General features: G+C 41.4%; 1 protein-coding gene across 1 annotated transcript; it reads left to right on the forward strand.

Annotated features, from left to right (window-relative positions):
- The first annotated feature begins 234 nt into the window (after nucleotides 1-234).
- On the forward strand, nucleotides 235-25,484 carry mei1 (meiotic double-stranded break formation protein 1). Its single transcript, XM_019870961.1, has 33 exons — nucleotides 235-540; nucleotides 771-931; nucleotides 1,274-1,397; nucleotides 1,667-1,717; nucleotides 2,511-2,584; nucleotides 3,027-3,132; nucleotides 6,665-6,874; nucleotides 8,040-8,203; nucleotides 8,770-8,884; nucleotides 9,358-9,477; nucleotides 9,924-10,023; nucleotides 11,339-11,473; nucleotides 12,498-12,606; nucleotides 13,217-13,308; nucleotides 13,448-13,596; nucleotides 13,777-13,887; nucleotides 14,453-14,513; nucleotides 14,915-15,012; nucleotides 15,912-16,092; nucleotides 16,283-16,433; nucleotides 16,600-16,785; nucleotides 16,911-17,033; nucleotides 17,374-17,563; nucleotides 17,800-17,910; nucleotides 18,650-18,760; nucleotides 19,363-19,541; nucleotides 19,776-19,860; nucleotides 20,197-20,381; nucleotides 21,056-21,137; nucleotides 21,850-21,956; nucleotides 22,131-22,262; nucleotides 24,351-24,472; nucleotides 25,056-25,484. The coding sequence occupies exons 2-33, from the start codon at nucleotides 788-790 to the stop codon at nucleotides 25,123-25,125; spliced, it is 3,978 nt and encodes a 1,325-aa protein (XP_019726520.1). The 5' UTR covers nucleotides 235-540; nucleotides 771-787; the 3' UTR covers nucleotides 25,126-25,484.
- Nucleotides 25,485-25,528: the final 44 nt, after the last annotated feature.

Here is a 25,528-nt window from a genome sequence, read left to right on the forward strand (position 1 = left end):
TTGCATGCTTGCATATTTGTTTGCGTGTTTGGCTGCCGGCCGAATCCATGTATCTCCATGCTTTGTTCGCCACATAACATTTCTATCACTGCAGCCTCAGGCTGATGGATCAACTCTGTTCAAGCACAAAGAAAGAAAAATCAAATTTCCCACCTTTTTATCTTGGTGGGGGGGATTTTTACTTCACATTAGTGAGAATTCCAGTACAGTATTTACCAGTGCATGTGACAGAGAAGTCCAACGTGATTTGGGGCTCTTGCTAGCATTTAAAGTCTGACTCTTTAAGCTACCTAATGTACTTTTTTTTTCTCGATCTCTTAAACAATTGCCACTACGTGGTATGAATCTTTCTTTGTTAGAGTGATAGATCTATATATAATTGGCTTAAAAAATCAATTGGTATTGACACGTACAAACAGCTTTTGTCACTGTTCATATCAATAAAGTTTCCGTTCAAAATTAAGGGGCCTTTGCGTTCGAGCTGTTAGCTAACTAGCGTTAGCATTATTACACACGAATTGTTGCTGCTGTTACTGAAAGGTATTGTAATTAAATATTTTAAATACTGTCACGAGTAAAGTGTTTTAGGAGCACAGTCAGAACAGAAAAAACATCGCTTAATAACGCGTATTTTCTTATAACCCTGCAGTTGTTATCTAGTATTAGCTCCATTGGCTTCATTGCAGCTAATTAGTTTCACATTTGTTAGCAACTCTCACAATTATTTTATAGGTAATGTTTCGTGTTGTTTTTGTGTGCGTGTGATTTAGAACGGCATAGCTCCAAAATGGCAAACAAGGAGATTATATATGACAAGATTCACTTCAGGCACGACCCAAGATGGAGTGGGCGCCTGGGGCCTGCTGAGGGAGGCGGGCTGCTTCTCTGCGTGGCTTGTGTCATTGAAATGCTGGAAACCGATGAGATTTCAGTGAGTAAATTTTGATTTCTTAGTATATCTCCTCAACCCTTTCATCTGCGAAATTTCTACAAAGACGGTGGACACTTGTCACATTGCTTTAATGGTATATTAGTTTGTTTTAAAAATAATAATAATTATGTAAAAACAATGCCTGAATTATGTTTGTTATACATTTAACATGTTACTGTTAATGTTGCCAGTTCCAAATTATTACAGTAGCCTTGTGGGTTTTTCTGTCCAAAGGGTTCCAATAATTTCGCCGACTTGTGTATAAATACTTTTATTGGTAATGATTAATGGCAACCGCTTTTTGATATGTGACCTTTCCATTCATTGTTCTCTGTTTTTCAGTCAGTCAGGAAGGCTTATGCTTTGTCCGCTATCAGTGGGTTGCTAAAGTGTTCTCCTGGGGCTTTGAGACAGTTGCTCCAACAAGACCACCGAGTCTCCATTCGTTTTATAGATTCTCTACTGGGTAAGAATCATCACTGCACAGAGGTGGGCATCCAACAATACTGATTTGGATAGGAAAAAAAAAAACTGCATCCACTCCTCCAACACTGACTTTTCTCCTAATCTCTTTCTATGCAATGTTGTCCATGACACATCAGAAGACAATCTTATTGAGCAAATCAGTTCAAGAGACAAAAGATATGGAGCAAATCACCACATAAAGGGTCATAAATGCCTCACCATTGCTGTTACCTTGTGCAATCAAGCCCATCATTATTGCTCTATCCACAGGGATGCTTCACACTATGGTGGACCCAGCCACTCTGGAGAAAGTCGATCAAGGTAAAGAGCAAATGTGGATCAGCATTCCTACGTTACCAATGCACAAATTACACAGTTGTGCTACTTGCATAACTTGCAACTCGAATCGTAACAGCATAGAAGTGCATGAGCAATATTCCTCCACTGCCCTCTGACAGTTGTCTTTTTATTTGAACAATCAAGTTAGCCTGCTGTGTGCTGATATTTCCTTCCTTTGACCCCCCAGTGAACTGAGAGTTTTTAATGCAGAACTAGAAGTTTGAATCCAAATGACAGAATGATTTTATAGCTGCTGTCTAAGTATGCCTGGGGGGAAACTTTGATGTAATGCTAGACTTCAATTGAAACTTGGGATATGTAAGAAAAAGAAGATAAAATTAAGCATCTACACCACTCAAAAACTTGTTAGGTGAGAAAATTGTGGGCGGTATACAGAGCAGTGTTTCAGCTCATCATGACTGATATGATCAATCAATCAATATGTCACATGAACATTATGTTCATTAGTCATACCAGCATAAGAGTTTCATATTCCGTTTATGACCATAAAGGACAAATAAAAGCAATAAATATTCATAGGCTAATTTTGAACAGATTCATTTGGTGGGGGGGTAAATGACTGCTTAACGTTGACACAGCTGTTCAAATTGCTTTCAGTTTGGTTGCATACATACAGGAGTCATTGAAAATGTAGTTTACCACAGTGACAAATAGTGGAAAATAAGGGGCATATAACTTCAACACTCAACTACGGTACAAACAATAAAATTGCTCGGAACATTAAAATAAATGTTTCTTTATATGTCGTCTTCAGTTCTGGTTCTGTTCCTGGTGGAGCTCCAGAGTGAGCTGCCATTGCACTACGTTTTGGATCAAATAAACAGACAGGTAAGAAAGCCACCGAGAGGGTAAAATCTCCTTATGTACACATGTACTGTACGCTAAAACATGTAGCATCACCTTTGCAGCCAACAACACATCCTCCTACAGTTGTTTAGTAAACAGAATAACGCGCATGTCTCCCCTTGCTGCTGTTGTGTAACCTTTGGGGGAGGGAGTCGTGGTAAAAATAGCAGCAGCCCACCCTGCAAGTGCAAAATAGTAAAATCGATGGCAGAAATACAGAACACAATTCACCTCATCAGAAGTGTGCATGAATAAAAGTGTACAGAATGCACGCTGCTGGAAAATGAGGCAGGATCATTTTGTGATACAATGATAAATTACGTTATTCAAAACTTTGGCATTGATTTGAGTACTCTACTCGCCTCAAGAATTGTTTATCTTTTGCTGTGTGAATATGGTTTTATAGTTTTTATTACTGCTCTAGGTGATTGACCAGCTCAACGTGAAGAGTTTCTTGCCAACGTTCAACTTCTTAGGGAGTTTGGTGGAAACCATTCCCAGCGTTGCCTTCATCTTAGTGACTCAATACGGTGAGGCCCAAGCAAGACTCACATAAGATCGTAAGCTGTACACTTGAAAACAGTTGTAACAAATGCGTCTTGGTGTTTGCCCTCCCATGCGCCGATCAACTGACCTTCACTTTCCCTCATATATGAACATTCACACCGTTTCATTGTATTCAAAATCCCTCAGAGTGGGGGCAGGGGTGCAGTGGGCCATTGAGAGAAAATTGCCGTACACACCTTGCCCACCAAGCTTTTTAGCACTTCCGTTGCACTACAACGGAACAACTGCAACTCTAGAACGGATTTTGAGGCTTCAACAGGTGCCAGATCTGGCAAGCCACATCATTTTAGGTTGCCTGCAAAAACAAATCAATTACGTCAACTTCCATGATACTTGCTAAAATCTGCACCAGGATTTCAGTCATTTGTAAAAAAAGAAAAACGGTGACACATTGCAAGCATTTTCTTGTTATGTAATTACAATAACTTGAACAGTAGTTGAAAAAAACTATTATTTTTGACTTCTAATTTATGGATTTGTTTTTGTTTTGCGCACTCTGTATGTAATAGTATAAGGAGGTGATTAAACATGTTTATGGTCTCACAGTCACAACGGCCCCCCCCAAGGGAAACTTCGACGACAATAAGACGCATGACAAAGATGAGTTTGACAGCCCTGATATACAGCTTCGTGTACTGAATTATTTAGTTTTGAATTAGATTGTGAAGGAAGAAGTGGCTTGCCACAAAAAGATGAAAGAGGCCGAGAATAAATCATAGTGTGCGGATATTGTGAGAGGCTGTTGCCAAAGGCAGTCCAAGCGGGGCGTGCAAAAGTCAGACCCGACCGGGTGGGGACATTCCAAACCCCTCACCCCACGTGACCCCGTCGATGATGGTTGATGAAGGGGCATAAAACAAAATGAAAGGGCATTCGTCTGCGATTGATGGGCATAAAGACCTTTACCCCGCCACTGTACATTGAAAACAAAACCTGAATCTGCATGTTTTTTTGTTTTTCGAATAAGAGGTACATGGTTTAACACTGTCCTCTATCAATTAACAGTCATAGGACTAGAGAACAATGTTTACAACTGTAAATAATAGATATTTTTTTCTAGAATAGAGGGAAGGAGACTTCAACCAAAATTTTAAATGATTTATTTGAAATGACATTCCTCTCTGCATTAAATATTGTTTCGGTCCGATGCCCATTTCAACCAATTTATTTATGACTGTGTCCTCTTTTTTGGTAAACTTGACCATGTGTTGCTCTACCCAATACACTACGTCTCACACTGTATCTTTTTCCCTGACCTCTCTCAATTCAGTTTCTCAAACTGACCTTTTCAATTATGCTCCAGCTGCACTAAGATGCTGTGTCACCCTCATATGCAATGCATCGCCAAACCCATGTCTGTTCTATCACCTGAAAACAGTGTGCAATCCAACCAGTAGTTCAGCTGCAAGTCAATGCAATATTTGTTTATGACACCCCACAGGTATAACATGAATGCAAATGCACCTCTCAGAGGCATCATTTAAAAAAAAAAAAGATTCTCTCTGTCAGTCTTATGATAGCCACTCCTGTGTTTCTTTCTGTACAATTTGTTCACCCCGATGAGCATCTTTGTGAGTTTTACAAGCTTCACATGGAGGCAAATAGTAGTGAGGCGCCTGATGCTGATGCAAGATGCAGGCTACCTCTATTGACTGTGTGTCTGTCTGTGGCCTGTCACTCAACACTTCTCCATGGGGTTGTTATGACTAACGACATCAGCCCCGCACTGACAACATGAACCGAGTATATGTCACACGATCGCTCTTGCCGTCTGCCTTTCCACCTAACCAAGTTACTTCATATCTTTCTCCATTTTTGCCAGTCTAATTTTTTTTTTTTAATATATTGACTGTGTCCGAGAAAATTGCTTACAAATTGAGAATTAATGGCAAACCCCCTTTCTAACCAACGTGGAGATCAGGGTAGCTTCCAAAGACGACATGAGTAGCCCGCGACATGAGTAGCCCGCGGGCCTGTTCTAAAAATAGCTCACCAGTGATGACACATTGTGATTTTCTGGGAATGTTGTCGAGGTGATCATTTAAAAATGTACTTTGAACAAATTTCTTCTTTCATAAGGGTGATCCAAACTGGTAACCCCTTTGGATTAATCGGTCCGACAACCATCTTGGAACTAAGTATGGGACTGTTGTTGAAACCGTGCATTGAAATACAGCATCTCTTGGCCAACGGCAACAGGACCTTAACAATGTGTTGCATCCATCCTTTACTTGTCTCACTTTGGCACCTGTGTCGATGTCATCCAATTTTCTCTTTGTGTTCCTTGCATTTCCAACTTCTGTCTATCTCTCGTGTTTTCAGACTCCGCTCTTCCCACTCCTCCTCCCTTTCTTGGTATGGCTGCGTCTCATCTTGACCGCCTCACATTCTTCGGTTTAATCAAACATTTCTGGAAGCCTCACTTGGCTCTTGATCTGCTTCTCAGAGCAGCCTGGCTTTAGCTCGGCTCGCCTACTTAGTCAGTGCGGAGTTTCTCCTGTTTGCGGCCACGTCCCTGCCATGGAGTTAAACACTGTTTATCCTTCTGTACAGTCTTTTCTTCTTCCAGCTGCTCTTTCTGCAATACTGCTATGATTTATGTGGTATTACCTGGCCTTGTTGGATGTACAAAACTGTTTTTATCTCCTTGATTCTACCTCTGACATCCATGCTAATTTGAAGTCTAATTTGAGTTCAGGCTTTTAGCCGGCTGTTAGCAATGTACGTTCCTCTCAATCAGTGAAATGGCTCATCGTTAAATTGTTTTCTTAATAAGAAAGCCTCTGTTTCACTGGTAAGATGTTCAAAGTTATGTTGTCAGTGGTGCTTGAACCTAACTAAACCTTATTCGTTTTAAAGGATGATTCCCCCCCCCCCCACAGCAACTGGCTGTGTGGTATCTGCCCGTCTTTCTTTCCTTCTTCATTTATATGATCTGGACACTTGTCCCTACCTCACTTACATCTGTCTCATTCAGCCTCTAGCTATCTTTCTTTTGCAACCTTCTCCTTATCACAGTCCCTTTCCAAATCAGTGACACACTTTCTCATCGCGGCGAAGAGTAATGAGCATGTGATTAATGCTCTCATCTCGGTTTAGTCTCTCTCCCACCTTTCATTTTGTTCCACTCTTCTCTGTAGCTGCTGCACTCGTCTTAATGGCAGCATTTGGCGGGTTATTTTTTATTTATTTTTTTCATTTTTGGTCACTGCTAGACTGAAACTTAATAGCAGCATTTTGTTGCCAAGGGCTTTTTTTTCTACACACACACACACACACACACACACACACACACACACACACACACACAAATACAAATACCGGTACCTATAAGCCTACTCACCAGCGTAGCGTTTTCTTTTAGTGTTATGTGTTTGCACACAATTTGTATGACAGAATACAGTATTACTCCATGGTTGCATCGATACTGTTTCTTTGGCTAGTTGCGCGTGCCTCGTCTAGCCCAACATGGTTACTCTCACCTTTGTCCTCCAGTGCCCTTACTTGAGCGCCTGTGCTCAGTTTTGCTATATCCGGATGAAGGGGTGAAGGCATCAGTTCTCTATGTTTGGCTCAAGTTGTTGGGGACCTCCGGGGGCTCAACAGCACAGTCCCTGCCGGTCACCATTCGGGACAGAGTCTGTGTCCTGTTGCAACAAACCTTTGCCTCTGCCACTTGCCCCCAGCTCATCAACAATTGCATTGGTAAGAAACACATCATTAATCCTTTCTTCTTCTTCTTCTTCTTCTTATTCTTCTTATTATTATGTACATGTATAACTATCATTTGATGTATAAGAAAGTGTACTGAAGTCTTCAGCCATGACTTGTTAAGTGAGAAGACCATGATTTCAGCTAGACTTCACCTAGTTGTAGGTTATGTAATTTAACTTCAGGGCATTTTATTTATTTATTTTTTTGTCAAAATAGCTGAAGTAAACTTAGCATTTGTTATTCTACTATCGTAGAGCTTCAAATATACTAGCCTCATAACAGTCTACAAAGTTGAACGGCAAAATAATTGATCACATTGATTATTATTATGAATGCATTGTGGCTCATCTTTCTTCACTTGGCTAGTTTTTAGGGTTGTTATCCTGTACTCAATGTTGGAGAAAATGCATTCAGTCTCCCTTAAGTTTGAAAATTCCATCATTCACGATTCAGAAAAGGATGATGGTTAATTTTAAATTATTGTATTATGTATGTTTGAGACAGTTCCAGAAGAACATTTTCTTCTTATTATTCTCATGTGCTCTTCACAGGGCAAAAACTGCATTTCACTTGTTCCATGGTTATAGGATGGTTGGGTTGTTTCATAATGCACAATGACATATTGTACCCATTGTATTCCATTTCAATTCTCCACACTTCATGATCTCTGTGGAAATGTACATTCAGCAGCCGTAGCTGTTTTGAAAGAGTTAAATAAATTAAGTTGAGTTGAGATACCTTGACACTTATTTGAATGTAGATGGGCTTATATTATTCTGCTTCTTGTCGCACATCTGCAGCACTCATTATGCTCAGTCGGCAGTGTTCAACCTCCAGATGAGACTTATGGGGTTCATATTAACATTTAATGTGCTCTATTTTTTTTTTTTGATGACCTCAACACTACAGTGTATATTAAACCGTTATATTTTATTCATGCAATGCATCAGCACATTGCATTTATTCAACATTTTATAGTCCTTGAACAAAATTGTTGGAGTTATATTTCGATAGCGTTCCAGAGACTACTGTTTCCATAACAGATCTACGGTAAAACAACTTTGTGTACAGCTATCAACATATCAGTGTCCCGTATAATTTTATAATTTGCATAGATGTCATGAATCGTTTTGACACCATATCTTCCATGTTGTAGCTCTACTGTGGATTCTAGTGCAGTGGGGAGAGGCGGTTTCAGTTCTTATGAGCCACGCTGGTGATCAGTTCATGTGCAGCCAGAATGGGAGCACCATTTCCAGCAGCCAAAACCAAGAGCAACAGACTCCCGACCACTGCCATCTCCCCCTCATCCTGAAAAAGGTTTCTGTCCAAACATCCTGCCTCCATGACCAAAACTTGCATTTGGATAGTGACAAAGTCTAATCCTGGATTAGTGTGTCTTTGCAAAGGGAATCAAGGGGTTCTGCTCTGGATAAATATTTTTGCTTCATGTCTGGGAAATCAATGTGTAGATGGCATAGCAGAACAGCTCAGACTTTAGTTGATGACTGTGTACAGTCACACAATAAATTCAGTAATCTATCGGTACATCCAATCAATCGTCAAGACAAACCATCCCTTTAAAACGTGACAGTCACGCCATAGAGTAAATAAAAAAACTTTGAAACTCTAATTGGATATCTTATTGTACTTTTTCATGCCTGTGATGCCACAATCTAACACAATTATAAACAGCTAGCAAGTTTGACCACAGACTGAAAAATAATAGGAAGCCAAGTAATTTCTACCACTCGATCTCAGGCTGTCAAGACAAAACTAAACAAGCATAGTCAGTGGTGTGTAAACCATGCCAACCTTTTTCGGAGCTGTGTATCTTTATGTGGTTGTTGGTTGTGATTCTAACAAAGTCCGTTCTCTGTTTCCAGTTACTCTTGAGTGGTGATGATACATTGCAGGTGACCGCTGCAAAGTGCATTGCAGCTATTCTTGTTCATTCTCCCACTCGGTACTGTGCTCCTTTTATCAAAGCTGACATACCAGGTAAAATGCGCATACATACACCAGGTGCACTTTGAGATCCATTTTCATGCTCAGCGTAAGTCTAGTGGTAAGCGTGTTCTAACTTTGCACGCAGGTGGGCTTGACCAAGTTCTGATATTTTGTTAGACCCGTGCAAGGTGGCGCAGTGTAAAAAAAGGCCACTTTGCACCTTTATTTACGTAAACACAGCTCACTTGATTCGACGGCAATCAAAGTGGCTCCTCTCTTTCCGTTTAAAATCACTTGCATGAGAGGCGCATTCTGTGCGAGTTTTCTTTCATTTTGTATCCTCATAGGCACTCACAGTTAGAAAGGGGCGTTTGCGTCGTTTTGGGAGTGAACACTGTCTTCGACATTGGTATTTGTTTTGTCCCTCAGACTGCTCCTTTGTCTGAATCTCAGTCTCTCTCTCCCTTTCTCCCTCTCCCTCCCCTCACTCCCCCCACTCTCCGTCTCTCCCTCTCACCTTAAAGAGTTTCTGTTTGACCGGCTGGCTGATACAAGTAATGAGGTACTGCTGTGGTCTATCTACAGCTGTTTGCTGTTACTGATTGAAGACCCACTATTCTTCTCCCAGTGTCACGCAGTATATGGTGAGGGAGCTTGCCATCATCCAGTTTTATTTTTTCTCTGTTTTACTTTGAACTGGTGTTCTTGAAACTTTCACAAAAGTAGTGGTACACCTGCGACCAAATCTCTATGACCAAAATGGAAGAACATGCTTTGTCATTAGAAATTGGGAATATTTAAATCAGTGATGTTGGATGAAAGGACCTGGCCTGGAGTCACCATTGGCCCAGTTCCAACCACACCAGTTTTTCAACACTGAACACATCCAACCGTGCTTGCTTGCTTCCAGCTGTGCCCAAAATGTCTTGGTAAGATCAAGAATTAAGAAGTGAGGAAAGGGATTTTTCCACAAATCTCATTAATGATTGACTACTAAGTTTTGAGGAGATTTGCACACCATTCTGTCTGTACTGTACATAGCAATGTCATTGTGTGATGTATTATGCGCATGCTATTGTGTGTGTGTTAGGTATTGAATCCCTGGTGCGCAGTCTGAAGCAGGCACTGCAGCTGACTAACGTGGAGGTGCTGAAACAAGGGCTCTTTCTCCTCACTAAGATATTGGAAAGGTGAGACTGCTCAGTAACAAAAACAGTTTTAAAATGACAGCCTACACTTGTGACGTTGATTTGGCCATGGCAGAACAATCCACTACATTGCTTTTGAAAAACTCTTGGGATGTTTTTATGACATACGACAGAAACAAAAAAACACAAATGTGAGCCATTTTAATCACACGTGTCTCTGTGCACACTGCACACACACAATCATTATGATTTTTATTTTCACAAATTTAATTCAATTCAATGCAGTAACTCCAGATAAATCACACACCGAATGAAGTCTGGCAAAGCAAAATGTTAGCTATTTAAAACATTTTCAGACACAAGAATTCAACCATATGGGAGTCTTCAAAATCATCATCAAAATAATGAAAATGTAATTTGTGCTTACTGAGAAATGGATAAAAAAGTTTTGAAATGGTGTGTACTCGTGTATGTCGAAGGCTGTATGATTTGCACTGGGAAGTTTAATTAGATTTAAATGAACTGTCTAAGTGGCTGTAAATCAGCAGACGGTAAAACACTGCCGCATTTTTGGAAGATTGACATAATTTTAATTGGATGTTTCCCCGGTCACAAATTACAGATAGATATCTTAGGAAAAGCTGTCCTTTACATTGTGTGACACCGTACAGTAGAAAGTATTTTAAAAGTGCTGAACAAGCAAAAGTACAGTACACATAAGAGGGCCGCAGAGTCTTCAAGACTCATCACAGTTTTTCGAGCACAGTCGAACCCTGTGTGTGGTATTAAACATAGTTTAAGGTAAGGCTAGATTAGGTTGTACGTGCATGAGTGCGTGTGCACGTGTGCGTGTGTGTACGCAAAGAGTTGAAAGGCAGACCACTATTGTGGCTGTAGCGAGACAATAGTTTTGTTGCTGCATAATGTAGCAGTGACAAACGTCAATATTTGGAATGTCAATAGTTCGTCCTATTTGTTATGTTAGCCACCTCCGTGTCTTGTGTAGGTTAAGGAGTGAGAATGGTCATTTAAAAAACAAAAAAACAATTGCACATGATGTGCATCAAGAGCATATTGTAATTTTAATGGCCCTTTGTCAAAAGATGTGATGTGATTTGATTTGGGACTCTTAGGAGCAGATGCACTTCATTTCTGTTCTATACCAACTTTGGAAAACATTCGACATTGGGAACATTGGGAAGTTTCTCTTCCATTTAATTTCAGAAGGAGTTAAAAAGTATTGACTATAACTTGGCATAAAGCTGTATAAATCCTCAATAAAATCAGGTTATTTGCATTTAGTTGAGTTTTGTTATTTTGTTTGTTTGTGTGTGTGCGTGTGTGTGTGTGCGCGCAGGCACCCCACAAATCTGCACTTATTCCTCAGTCCTCCAGCATTTGTAGCGGTTTCAAAGGCTGTGCTTTGTGGACTTTCTTCTCCCTGCCTGAGTGTAGCCACACAAGCTGCCAGCGCCGCCTCCAATCTCTTTAGGTATCAACATGCATGACAGCCTCATAAATTATAATGCCAAGGACACGTGGATGATGTGCTCCTCAAACTTGCAAAAGCTGTACAGAATCACAATCTCACCACTTTCAGCACTGCCGACAAATAATCTTATCCGTCAATTTGAAAACCGTCATCGAAAAAAATGGTCAGTCCAACAGACACACAGATCATCCTTCATACGACATGTTTACCTGACAGACAATCACACAATATGAGCCAGAAAGCTCTCTCATGCCACTTTTCCATTGACCCCAAATACCACCACACCACACAGCTTCGTTTGCTTTTACAACAGGCGCGGGTTGGGATCAACGGAACTGGGCAAGCCTACACTGCACAGTGCGCACTCGCAGCATGCGGGTTGTGGGGTTTTGCCATAACATTTCACGAGTGGTGAGTCCCGCCCACTGTTGTTGCCGCAATTCGAAATATGAATACCTGCTGAACGATGCGGTGACGTAATAAAGTACATCCCTTCAAATGCACAGAAGCTTTCACGAAAACGTATCTCTGGGTTTAGGCCAGCAAGCCACTGCCCCCCGCTGGCCCGCCGCCGTCAAGTCAAAATTCATTGTGTACAGTACATATACAGTATTTTGTTTTACAACAATATTGAACCATATTTACAATTTCATATGTACCATGGATGAGATTGTGTGATTGTGATTTCATGAGCAGCACACAAAGCTCGCCACCAGTGCTTATTCATTCTGAATGGAGAGCTCAGTTTCCTTCATTTGGCTGCCTCTCCAAGTCAGCGGCTCCTCACTCTGCAGCGTGCAAAGCAGGTGGAGACCTCTCAGTCAAGTGAATGGGACCCGGCGAGCGCTCTGTGCGCTCGCAAAAACTTTAACCCCAACCTTCAAAATTGTATCCATCAGTACATAAGAAATTCTAAGTATGGTTGTTGTACAATTATTACTTTGATTACAATTTGGCCCTTGGGCACTCTATCATCACTTCGTAATTTATATTTATTGTCAAGACTTGGTTAAAACTTCTCCAGAATGAACCACCAGTCCAGACCAGTCCAGTACCAGGAGTTACAAGGACTTGTTGGGGCCATCACAAAAAGATTCCCCGAGCTTCCTGCCTCTAGCAGCCAGCAAAGTAGAGTGAGTTTGTGTGTTTTATAAAAAAATATGTGTATGTATGTGCCTCAATGAAAACTTAAAAACTGGCTAAAGGAAATTTGATTTCATGTCTCAAGCCTGGTACACACCTAAAGATCTTCTGGCTGATTTTGAGACACATTTTGCTCAGATCGATTGTCATCTTTTTTGAAAGATGGTCTTGACCAAATCATCATGTAGTGTGTGATGTTTTTAAAGTTTTTTTTTTTCTTTTCAATTTGCTCTTCAAGCGGTCAGCTGACCAATTTGCAACATGTTCAATATTTGCAATAAAAAATCTTCATGCGTTACGAACACCGAGAAAGTTCAAGCCGCGGACTCTGATTGTGATGTGGAATTTAATGAAAGCCAATCAGCAAGCAAACAGAAGCAACTGGTTCAGTTGAGTCATTGTATAATCGTCCCCTCAATTTTGTTTGTTCCATTTCTTCTGTTACCACTTTGGCCACCACGACGAATACTAACCAGAGGTGGGCATCATCAGTCAGCTGCTGTCAGTATTTCAGGCTGTCCCACTCCATTGAAGTTGTCAGCAACTTGACATTGACATTCTTTATGTCTTCTTTCATTTTCCAATTTTCTGTATTAATAGGTGAGTCTGAAGAAGTCGGAGCACAACAGCCCGGAATCTTGGGCAGAAGGATTTATGCTTCACTCCTCACTTTGTTTTCAGACTGCTTGCAGGTCAGCCTTGAAAGTCACATCTTTGCACAGTCAAAATAATTGCTCAGTTTTGGTGTATTTTTTGATTTCATGGCATTTTCTTTACTTTGGCAGACACGGGTTTTCTTTTGTATTGTTGTTGGTATTTGTGTGTGTCTAGATTGGCTGAGGAGTGTGCATCAGATCCTGTTCTGAAGGAGAACACATTTACAGCGCCATCAAAGAAGAGCCATGGGCCTGACTCACTGGAGTCTCTATGCCAATGCCTGCTTCGGTGTTGTGACTCTCTGTGGATACCCACTGTTGTTGTGAGTGTTGGTCGCGCACACACTTGTAAATGGCAAACGTCTGTTTCATCATCTTCTCATCCAAACTGCATCACAAACGCGAATGAATCTCGTCAAGTTCTTTTCAGTTGTGTACAGTTATCATTTCGGTTTGTGTGTGTGTGTGTGTGTGGGTGGGAGGGGCAGGTTGGGGAGGGGGGTCGGATGTGTGAATATGCACCCAGTCCTCAGATACTACAGGTCTTCTACTCGGTCTTGTCCTCCCTATTCGCCCTCGTTCCATCTGCTATGCCGGCCTTTGCAAATAAAATGGGTAAGTGAAATTGCAGATGCATTATTTACCTTGCGGCTGTTGATAGAGGAATACAGAGAAGGTCAGAATGAGCTGCAATGAGGAAGACCTGAGAAAAGAGGAATAGACGCAGTGAAGGATGGCACAAGGGCAGTTGGTGTTAAGAGGAAGAGAAGCCGAATTTGGTTTGCTGTGGGGAAAAGGAAAAAGAGGAGTGTATGTGATACATGCTGCTGGCTTTCATGCAGATGCTGCGGGTGGGATTCATGGCCAGTGCCACGGGTGGTGCCAAGCACACACAAAAAATGAGGATGGGTTACATCAGGAAGGGTAAAAACTAAGTCAAAACAATTCATGTGATTGACTCACTGTGGCTTGATCGAACAAGCAGAAAGTTGCAATAACTAGATTCGTGAGATGCTGTCCATGTGTGTCTGTTCGTAAAAGCTGCTTCAGTTTACGAGTGTATGCCAGCCTAATATGTTCTGTTCCCTCTGCCGTTTACTTTGTATACCGGTAATTCTGCTTGTCCATCTTCCCCCTACTTGCTGTCTCATCCCGATATTTGACCTTTTCTTCCCTCCAGCGTCCTCTGGTTTCTACAAGTTGGCTTTGGAACACAAAGGGATTTTCTGCGTGGGAAACAGGTACACTGCACTGATGTTTTTGTGGGTGAACGTGTAGCTTTTTTGTACGGCTGATAATAAATTGGTGGTGCCCCAGAAAGTTCTCTCTGTTTTCAAAACTACCGTGTCTCTGTTTTCATCCCATACAGCTTTCTTCTCTCTGTATGTTTTTGTGGTCTAAAACGGAGTTGACACAATAAGTGTAAAGCAAAACTGCTCGATGCTGTAATGAATTGTTGAAAGACTAAATGATGGTGGCATCCATTTGAGTATCACATCTAGCCGATTCGAAGCTGAATTCACTGGGTGCTTTGTTTCTTAAAGGTGTCCTCATTCTTTATTTATATCAGTCACTCCTTTTTCTGCACTCCTTCCGACATTTCCATATTTTAATACTTATTTTCTCTCCCATATTCTTTCAGAAACACACATTTAAATGTGGCTTGCTGTGATTTCCTACAGAAACTCAGTATGTGTTTGCTCTCCCAGTCAGTTCCTGCTTCTGGCACGTCCCAACAGGGTATGCAGATCCAAGCGCGCGGTAGCACCACACGCAGAGTGCAAAGCACCTCGCTGTGTCCTCATTCAGTTGGTGACTCTGCAATTCTATGTCGAGATATGATTGTATGGTATAGATTAACCCCACCTGTTCGCCTTTTCACAATCTCTTTCTTGATTGTGCTATTTGCTCTGAGCCTCCACTGCCACAACTCTCCTTTTCTGTCCCCTCAATGAGTTTGGGTGATAGGTCAAAATTTCTTATCATCTACAGTAAATTTACCATCTGACAATCAGCGGTACGTTCGCGTTGCTCCATTGGCAACAGACAAAAAAAAAACCGTGTGCAGCCGTCTAAGACGAACAGCACCTTGCCCCGCTTCTCCTTTAACATTTGCCTTCTGAGAAGAGGTGTTTGTAAGGGCATGTGTGCCAGTGCACCACCACAATCAAACACCTTTAAGATGTACTGGAAGGGAGATGGTGAACCAGGTACTCTCTCCCAGCATCAGCAACAACTTGACCACAAATATGTTCTGGGAATAATTGAGCAAAAATTGTACCTATCATGATCTTAAATGATGTCGAGGACAGTCTTGAAAAATGGAAACTGTTTTCGCTGCAAAAGTCAGAACAACTCCATATTAACGACTGCATTTACAATGTCATGTCATGATTGCTCCAGGTTAATCACTCACTCTTTGAGTGACCTATTGTCATTGTAATCGAGGAAACATTAAGTTCCATAAACTTTTCTGAACTTAGCTGCACAGAAATTACATTTTACATATTTTTATTGCCTTTCTTAAAATTTTCATTGAAGATAAATAAGCAAAAATTAATGAGGAACATAATGTTGTTGAATAATTCTTCGTGCTTTGATGATAAAATTCTTTTGTATTTCCACGGTCTCCAACCCAGATGCAGAAGAAATAGAAAATCTCCTGCAGTCCAATCTTTCCTCACTGTGTTGTCGGCTCTCAGACTGGCCGACACTGCTTCGCGAGTCCCCGGGGCTCCAACTGTGTGATTATAAAGGTCCAAGAGCCACTCAATACTGCCTGCTGATCATCCTACACCTCGCCCTGCAGCAAGGAGACAGGTACACGCAGATTTGAAACAATAATCGGGCCCCATGCATCCACATTGAGTGGAATTGTTGATACGTGTCACAATAATTGAAATAAATAAATAAATACGGTCTTAAGTGGTGTGAAGGAAAAATTACTCTTGATGTTGTACTGTATCTATTTTGTCTTTTCTTTTGCTTTTGTGTTGCATGCATGAACTAGGCTCCTCCCAGACCAGACAGTGTTTTCCAGTGTAGTGTGGCTCTTGCGTTCAGTGCAGGAGGAAGGCAGCAGCACCCTCCCTACCTTGGTCCTACGGTCTTCTCTTTATCTGCTAGCGGTGACACATGATGAGTGCACCACGCTTGATGGGGTAACTTAGTTTACATAATACATCATGTCTCATTATAGTTTATTTATTTCTACTTTTTTGCACAAGTCACATTTTAATTTTCTACTAAGCAGTTTATACTTTTCTGGTGTGGCAGCACAAATCCCAGCATTCCTATGTTTCACCTTTTCTCGGCAACCTATTCAAGGCTCCTTTGGACTGTATCACCAAGGCTCTCTCCTCCTGTCAAAGTTTCTCATCGCTTTACATCCATCATCCTGCCGTCCTCCACTTCATTTGCGGCCATGCGCTGCTTAAAGAAAAATTTGGGGCCCCGGTGTTGGAACTTTGGTTGACCAAACAAGCACAGTCCACAGATGCAGAGCTGACTGTGGTGAAAAGCATTTGGTTTATTCTCCCTCATATGATGTTTTTTTTTCTCCCCAATTAGTTACAGTCTAACGTTTGAGACTCATCAAAATCGTGTTTTTTTTTTTTTTTTTGTGCGTGCGTGTGTAGACAGACAGACATGTTAAGGAGAATAGATGTGCTGGGAAGGCGGAAGAACAGGAGCCCGCCACTGAGATTGTGGAGCTTTTGTCTGTGTTAAAGAAGCACCCGTCTGTCATCCTAATCCTCCTGGTGAGATCAAGATACATATGGACTTCAGAAATATTGTGCAAATTGGAGTTCATTAGGAGTACGGCATACCACAGGAAGATGATTGGTGAAATTCTAAAAATAGAAAAACATGTACCGGTATTTTCACATCTCAGCGAGCTGCTGTTGCCACTGTACTCCAAAACCCACCTGTGTGTCTAAAAACAGTTGAGATGCTATTCATTCTTTAGATTTGACTGATTAAGGTCAGACGACACTTGTGTGAAGCTCAACTTTAACCTGTAGCAACTGGTTTGATTTGGCAAAGCCAAGGACAGCTGAAGTTCCATATTGTTTTCTTTTTGACTGTCTTACCATATAGGACATAGTCTGTATCAGGGAGGCATCGCTTGCAGAGCGAGCAATATCAGTTCTGATGGTTCTATTGGATGGCCAGAGTGACTTTCAGGCAGACCTGTGTACCAGTCTGAAACCTGCCTTGCTCCGGGTGTTGCAGAAGCTCAGTGTCGAGAGTGTGGCCCATATACCAGGACAGAAACTTGTTGAAGAAGGTAGGCAAAATGAGTTTGACACCGCTACACTGTATATCTTACATTTTTACTTAGTTGTATTCAAATCCACATCAATGAAACACTTGTAATCGTGCCTGTAATTTAAATTATTTTACTGTAGACAATTGTGATTGGATAATGATGACATTGGTAAATGAAAACATTGGAATGCTTTATTTTCATACAATGATGAGATCCTCTCATTCATTTTTTTGCATTTACTCTTTCTCTTGCAGTTAATTCCCTCCCTCTGGTGCTTAAGCTGCTTTGTGTAACACATGCCAGCCTCTCACCTTCCCTATCCTGCAGTACGATGGACGAAGTTCACTTCAAGCTGTTCTACCATGGTGAGGTCAAAACACCCCCGCTGGCAGGTCACACTATTCCTCCCCAGCATGTTATTCAGAAATAAAGCTTCTTCCACATAGTCAACACCGATCCTTCACTGCCATCGACTTGTACCTAACACAAATACGTGTGTGACAGACCGACTGGATCAGCACTAGAGCTTTATTCCCAAACCACTGGGAAGCAAATACAATATTTTACAGTTTTTTTTTTTTTCTTGACCCAATGTATTGTCCATTTTGTAATCTGTGAGCCACACCGCAGGCTTTAAGAACGATTGCGGATTTACCTCAGGACATTTCTAATTCATCTTCATGCTGTGCACTGACTGACTGACTGACTTATCCTGCCTGGATTCATCTGTATTTCCTCATGAGCGGTATCCTTACTCATCTTCAAGATCGTCAACATAAAGGCTCTCACTGCACAATGCAGATGATGAAATTTATTAAACCTTTAGATAAATGCACCTTGATGTCCAAATCCCTCCGTGAATAATTATGGTAGTACTGTACTTGGCTTGAGATCATGCATACATTCACTTAGCCTTATCCGGTGTTACATTTTTCATCTTGTCATTTTTAAATTAGCCTGGTCTTGACTAGCCACAGTTCCGCACGGGTGAGGTAATCACATCATAGTCTCCTGTTGATGTATTGAAACTAATGTCTGTGAGCGTTGCCCATGGAGATCAGAACCAGCAGACCTGATTTTGCATGTACTCCTTGTGTGTGTCAGTCAGTAATATTGCAGGTCGGCTGCATCAGTCCAATACGGAGAGTCTGCTACCTGCCTTTAGCTACCTGTACTGCTGCCTGAGTCTCTCTCCTGCACACTGCACTAACAGAGGTTTGACACGCTCTCTTTCTTCAATTTATGTGTGTATTTTCCAAGAACCTCCAATTGCGCTTCGAACACTTGCTGCACTCTGTCTTATTTTGACAGAAATGATGCTTCGAGATTGGTTTGAGTATTGCGAAAGATATAAAAATACCATTTGACACTGGCTGCTCTTGAGTCAATATCACCATCAAGGTGCCTTGGAGACACAAAAAAAAGCGCTTTATGTTGAATTTTTTTTTCTCTTTTTTATATTAAGATGTTCTGCTGGTAGAAATGCAAATTCGCCAAGCAGACAAAATGCATGCAAACATGAATTTACGGTATATAAAAGTCCCAATCCCCACCAGGACCAAACAAAATGGGAGTGACCAGGCCAAAGTTTTAACCACAATTAAAACATTAGGATAATTTAATTCAGTTCAAAATCAAAATATTGTTATGTACGGGCGAGTGGGTTATTGTGTATTAGTTTACCAGCTCTGTGTGGGCCAACGTGGGTGTTTTTTTATGGTGGTGGGGGGTGATTAAGTCACACACAAAGTGACAGGCCTGTGATGCGCAACCACACACACATGGTGACACACGATGTGGCACCTTCTCCTCCCCAGCTGTCTCCATGCTACTCTCCAACTGTGGAGTGATGGATCAGCTTCAGACAATCCTCTCCTCATCCTCATCCTCTGCGCCATCCGTCGTCTCTTCAGCTGCTTCTTCCTCAGCCCTGCTGTGCTGCAGTCATCTTCTGCTGTCCTCCCTCATCACTTTGCAGCATGAGCACTCGATCCAGGTACATGTTGTAACTCCTCACATGAGACAAAAGAACTTTAAATTTCTAATGACAAAACTGCTGTTGTAAATGCATTTTGGTGTGACTTCCCAGTCTCCTCGCAGCTGAGGATAAAACAAACTCTCATACTTAGAATAAGCATTTGGGCTAAAGCTAGTTGCTCCTCTGATTCACCCCACTTTCTATTGTTTACTTTCCTCTGTCTCGCTCTCTTGCTGTCTCCATTCATTGAAGGTTCACAAAAGCCTCAAATGGAGTCTGGACACAGCTGTGCAGCGAATACTTATTCAGAAACGGAATACAGACACTCTCTTGCTGGGTAACGATTTCAACAATGTCATTTCTCTCAATGCAATGTATGAAAGCAGAGTGCCAGTTTGAAAGACTGCATGCAATCATGGCTCATATTATTATCGGTCACGCCATCTTTGTCGCTTCGATTTTTGCCGTGGCAATTCAATTCAATTCTCAACAGTTCTATACATTTCTATGCCAGCACACAACTCTGATTAGTTGTGTGCTGGAGGAAAAAAAACTGCATGAGTACTGACTCAAATGTAACAAGTTGTAACATTTTGAAATCCCATCTCCTTGTCATGGTTTTGTCCCCAGCCATCTACATTTTTGCATTTTTTTTTTTTTTTACTCTTTCCAGTGAGCTACTTGAGGTTGCTGCAGGCCTTACTCAATGTTGACTTGACCACCACATTGGTGTGCGTGGCCACTGGTCCAGGCTTAGTTGGCGAAACACCCCTGGAACTTGAAGATGGTGCATTATTCCCGCTTGGCTCCAGAGGGGCTCGGTGCCTCTTAATTGCTCTCAGTGGACTTGTTTTACAGGTTGTATGGCCTCGGTGGGAGATTGGGTTTCAGTATAATTTGTATGCTGTCTGTATACTTGACTGTTCATATTTGTAGTGCATCACAGCTTGTAAAGCTTTCAGTCTCTGTCTCTCTCAAATCTCTCGCTTTTTCGCTCCCTCTACTGCGATGAGCGGGTGTTTACCAACTGAGAACGAGAAGGCAAATAAAGAGTAGTGTAGAATTTACTTATTGACGGTAAGCCTGCAGGACTGTTCTGCTATTTGTCCAAAATCTTGATCATTTCTAGAGAGATTTTTGAATGTTCTAGCCTTGTGTTGCTTGACTGAAGTGACTCGAAGCAAACCATTTTTCAACTACTCTTGCTCCTGAGGACATTCTTGACCTCTCCATTTCAAGATTAGTGTACTCTGTGTTTCTTTGATCTATCTGCCTACGTGATTATTTTGGGATAGGACCGCCACATCAGGAAAGACAGTTATTATTAAATCCTCATCTTGGCTCTCCATTTGGTCTTGCGTTGTCCTTCTGTTTCTGATTGTATCATATACCAGGATTGAAATATATTTTCCTTCAAGCATCAAGATATGCTTTTTTTTATGCTGCACATTCATTTATATGGTATGTTGGTAGTATAAGGTAACTCTTATTCTCCCGAGAGGTATAACGACTTCTCAACTTTCCCTCCTCAGAAGAATGAGCTGCTACTGAGAGCCTCGGTCAACTGTCTAAATTCCGTGCTTGGCTTCCTTCAGAGGAAGAGTCCTCAGACAGGTATCATTTGTATTCATAAGAAAATATTTCATGTCAGGTCTGCCCTTTCAGTATATTGTACTGCTAGCCCCTACTTAGTCTACCCCGGAACAGTTGACTTCCATTTTTGGATTCAGAGATACATCCCATATTGATTCATTTTCAGACCATTGGGAGAGACAAAACAGCCTTTTTGTAAGCAGTCTTTCATCAAGGTCGAGGGGTCTACAGTGCGGTGTATTTTTCCTGTTGTAGCTCGATAACCATTTCTGATAAGATGCAGAAAGAAACAAAATCGGATAAAACTACAGCAGAATATGCTCTAAAGCACAGAAATGTCATCAAAGCACTGTCCTTAAGTTCCCTACTTAGCAGAGCACTTTCTGGTTTTTATGTTATGTACTGACGGGCAGTGACATTTTTCCTTCTCAAACAGAATGGACTTTGAAGGCAATCACTGCCAAACATCAATATTTAACGGTTTCCTTCTTTGCACACGCACCACTTCTCCACAAAGTTTCGTAAAGTCATAACGCTGGTCTCAAACTCATCAGTTCACCGTTGTTGGAAACTAGAAGATAGGCGTTGTTATAACCCTTCACGTATGTAGATGTTTTTTTTTTTCTCTTTCTGTTACTGGAACAAATAGAGGGGCTGAGTCTCAGTTCATTGGTATTCATACTTAGCATTAACACATTTGTGTGTGTGCGTGTGTGTGTGTGTTGATTTTTAGCCAATTATGAGGTTTGTCAGCCATGGAGTCGATTCCTCCTCTTGTGCCTGCAGAGCTCAGGAGAGAACGTCCTCCTGCACCCAGCCATTCTCAGGGTCATCACACTTGTGAGATGTGACACACGCCCCACACCTTGGAATCAAGCATCATTTATGGCGCTTTAGTCTAAGAGCAGTACATTGATCCACAGGGTTCTCTGTGTGATCAAATACAATACAAATAGGACAAGTGTGGAGCTGTGCGCGTGGCCACATCTACCCATGTGTTTATGTCCGGTGTAGCTTGTGCAGCATGGCAATATGGTGGTACAGTGGGAGCCTGACCTGCTTCAGGTGATAGATGCAGTAGAGAAGAAAGGAGTTAAGAAGCTCAGCCAGGAAGCATCACAAGCCCTCAGGCTACTCCTCACACAGGTATGTCCATGCGATTTGATGGACGGGGACAAACAATTTTGTCTGTGTGCATTTTCTCCTAAAAATAATAATAACTAAGACGGGAAAGCCCAAGTTTGTTGCAAAGAGTCCTTTAGGAGAGAAACAAGACTGAGGGCCCCAATTTAAATCAGGTTAACTGTCAAAAACAGACACAAAATGTTGATAAGTTTGGTTCAGATTGCTCTGCCACATAGGGTGGTTACAGGATTTAGCGTAGCTTTGTCTTTTGACTGCCGAACTTGACCCTAATATGGAGACTTCTGTCTCAATTGCAGCTTAACACACTCAGTTCTTTTGTATTTCTCAAACAAATTATTTGCGACTTCCAACGATTCCACTGTACTGAATTGGCAGTCCTGTACCGTACCGGCAAAGTGGTTCTTTTCTTGGCACTGCCTGCACTGCTCGAGAAAACCCTGATGAAACATTATTTATTACACTTTTAAAACTAAGCTCTGCAATGTTTCAATTCATTGACCTTGATTTCTTTTTGACCAACCGCCCTTATTCTTACTGCATTATTCTCCATTTGCTATCCACAGCGGAATCCTCACAAAGTTTTTATCGTCATTCTTTCTCAATGTTCTGAATTATTGAACGATGAACATTACTGCAATAAAGATGTTGCACATGCCAGCATAGCTGCTTCCAAGCACAAGCACAAATGTTTTTAAATTGTGGCTAAATAATTGATGAAAGCCACTGCGTTAAACTATGATGATTGTCAAACAAAACTCAAAAGGAGTGCAAGCTTCTCATTGTAATTGGTTTAAACCTTTCACTATTATACACTTGTTTTCGACCAAATCAAAAATGGATAGTGATAAAATTAATAATAGTCCAAGCAATAGTATTGGTCATTGTCCGTGTAGAAGCCAGCGCGGATACATTTGAGTGTAAAACACTGCGTGAGAGCAGCTTTATAGGGGTTAAGGTGTCACTTTCAGAGCATGCGACAGAAGAAATGCTTTTGGTATGCTGAGAGTAGCTCCGAATAGGAGTGACAATGATGGCGTCTGCCAGTGGAGTGTGTGTGTGCCTGGGAATCATGAACCAGGCTAACACTAACGCCTCCCTGCTTATTTGCAGGAGATGGTTTGCGTGACGAGACAGGCTGCAGTGTGACAAACACTTCTCTTGATATGACTTTTGCTCTGTCGTCACCTCTTGTCCCGTCGAATCTCACTTAAGCCCGGATACGCACGCACAGAGTTGGTGTTCCTCTGCCTGTGTTTTATAGTCATGTTTCATTTTGGGAGGAAGCTATCTGCACCTGGCAGCAAACTGGTGTTATAACAATAACGGCCTCACAGTGCATAGATACAGGGTTCAATTCTGGCTCCTGTGTGGAGTTTGCATGTTCTCCCCCGTGCCTGCGTGGGTTTTCTCCAGGTACTCCGGTTTCCTCCCACATTCCAAAAACATGCATGGCAAGTTAGTGGAACACTCTGAATTGTCCCTAGGTGTGATTGTGTGCGCGAATGGTTGTTTGTCTATGTGTGCCCTGTGATTGGCTGGGACTGAGTTCAGCTGGGATAGGCTCCAGCGTGCCCACGACCCTCATGAGGAGAAGCAGATTATAAAATGGATGGATATTGCAACCCTGACAGATCCGTTGGCAGGAGGGGCACTCCGCCATGTTGTGATTGTAATTAACCCACATTAGAGTCCATCTTTACTGCCATCTGTTGCCTCCATCTTATGAGAGCACACTGCTTGCTTGGATCATGGCACTTATGGAAAATCTCTGAACATGCCTTTGAAAATTGGCTGACTGCCAGATGAGTGAAGCTCATGAAGACAATCAATGAGTGTCATGTACTTTACGGGCCACTGCTCTAGTCCTTTTCAATTCATATTTTTTCCAATTGAAAAATGACATTAGCTTCTCTAATCTTCCTTTGCATAACTTTTGTCATGCCGGTCATAATGGTGTTACATCCCACTCCTCTCTATTCTTTGCGATCTTTTCATGTCTTGTTATACTCGTAATTCTTCTCTATTACCTCTTATCATTTTTTTTTAATTATGCAAAATCAAATTGCCTATCTTCATTCCTTTGTTCAGATACGGAGTGGTGTCTTTCAGCCTCCACCCACAGAGGAACACAAGCAGAGAGTCAGGAGTGTGATGCAGTCCCTCGACTCACTGCCGCCCTCTGAGAGCTCCAGTTTGGCCTGCAACATCTTGTATCCCAAACTTCAAATGAAAGTCACTTTTCCCCAATATAAAGCTCAGCAAAACCTATGCACACATACACACACAAGGTAAGTAGAGTAAATTAATGAACTACAGGTCACATCCAGCAAAAAAAAAAACAGAACAAACTGTATCTCAGTCAGGGTCTGAATTATGTTGCTGCACACACCCATTATGCTGCCAACAGCTGCAGTCCACCATCATTGATTTTGTCTGGCAATTCACTAACTGTTACTGATGTACTTTTTACTCCTCTGGCAAAGTGCGTAGCCCACACACTTATTACTTTTTTTTCAGTAACAGTAAATATTGCTACTTTATAGACTCACTTAATCTTTCTACTTGATCCAATCTTTCTTGATCACACAGAGACCATAAGGAAATATAAATCAGTCCAGTAAGTGTTTGCTGAAAGCAACATTTGATTCAAGATCCTTCCAAATAGAACATTTTCAGAAGATGTCGGTATAATTTGGGGTCTTTTGACAATACAGACTTAAGAACAAGTTCCCGTCGCTCAAAGCCACACAGCAGTAATTCACCACTTTGTTGTTCCTTAATTCTTGTCTTCAGACGTTTGGGGGAGGTGTCCATCTGTTTGGCTGACTTCACAGTGAACAGTGAAAGTGCTGTCGAAAAGTGACACATTTGGAAAGCATTTGGCCATCGTTATCGTTATGCTTCTATTGCAATGTCCTTTGTGAATTCACATGACCCAATAGTATTTACACAAACATTTTATTTACTGTGTATATTTGCTCACTAAAAAGTAGCATTTGGATGCTCCTAGAGAAACGCTGAATTAAACCGACACGATACCTATCACTTCAACATTGCAAATGACACGCTATCAATCAATCAGTACCATGATTTGACAGTCTTACATTTGTGGTACAAGGGCTTCACAATATGTCATGTTGTGCCTCATGGACCTTGTAGTTTCAGTAATCTTTCTCAAGCACTTTGTTTTTTAATTCCGTTAACGTTTTTTTTTTGGTCTTTGTTCTTTTTTTGTTATTGTTTTGTATAAGTGTTTTGTTCGTTTT

The sequence above is a fragment of the Hippocampus comes genome, unplaced genomic scaffold (genome assembly GCF_001891065.2).
Source record: "Hippocampus comes isolate QL1 unplaced genomic scaffold, H_comes_QL1_v1.1 scaffold343, whole genome shotgun sequence".
Taxonomy (NCBI): domain Eukaryota; kingdom Metazoa; phylum Chordata; class Actinopteri; order Syngnathiformes; family Syngnathidae; genus Hippocampus; species Hippocampus comes.

Excerpts from the sequence above, each read along its gene's own strand:
- mei1 (XM_019870961.1), top strand. The coding sequence starts at position 788 with ATGGCAAACAAGGAGATTATATATGACAAGATTCACTTCAGGCACGAC. Across the intron at positions 3,133-6,664 it reads CATCTTAGTGACTCAATACG|TGCCCTTACTTGAGCGCCTG; the intron begins GTGAGGCCCAAG and ends TTTGTCCTCCAG. Across the intron at positions 14,514-14,914 it reads ATTTTCTGCGTGGGAAACAG|AAACACACATTTAAATGTGG; the intron begins GTACACTGCACT and ends ATATTCTTTCAG.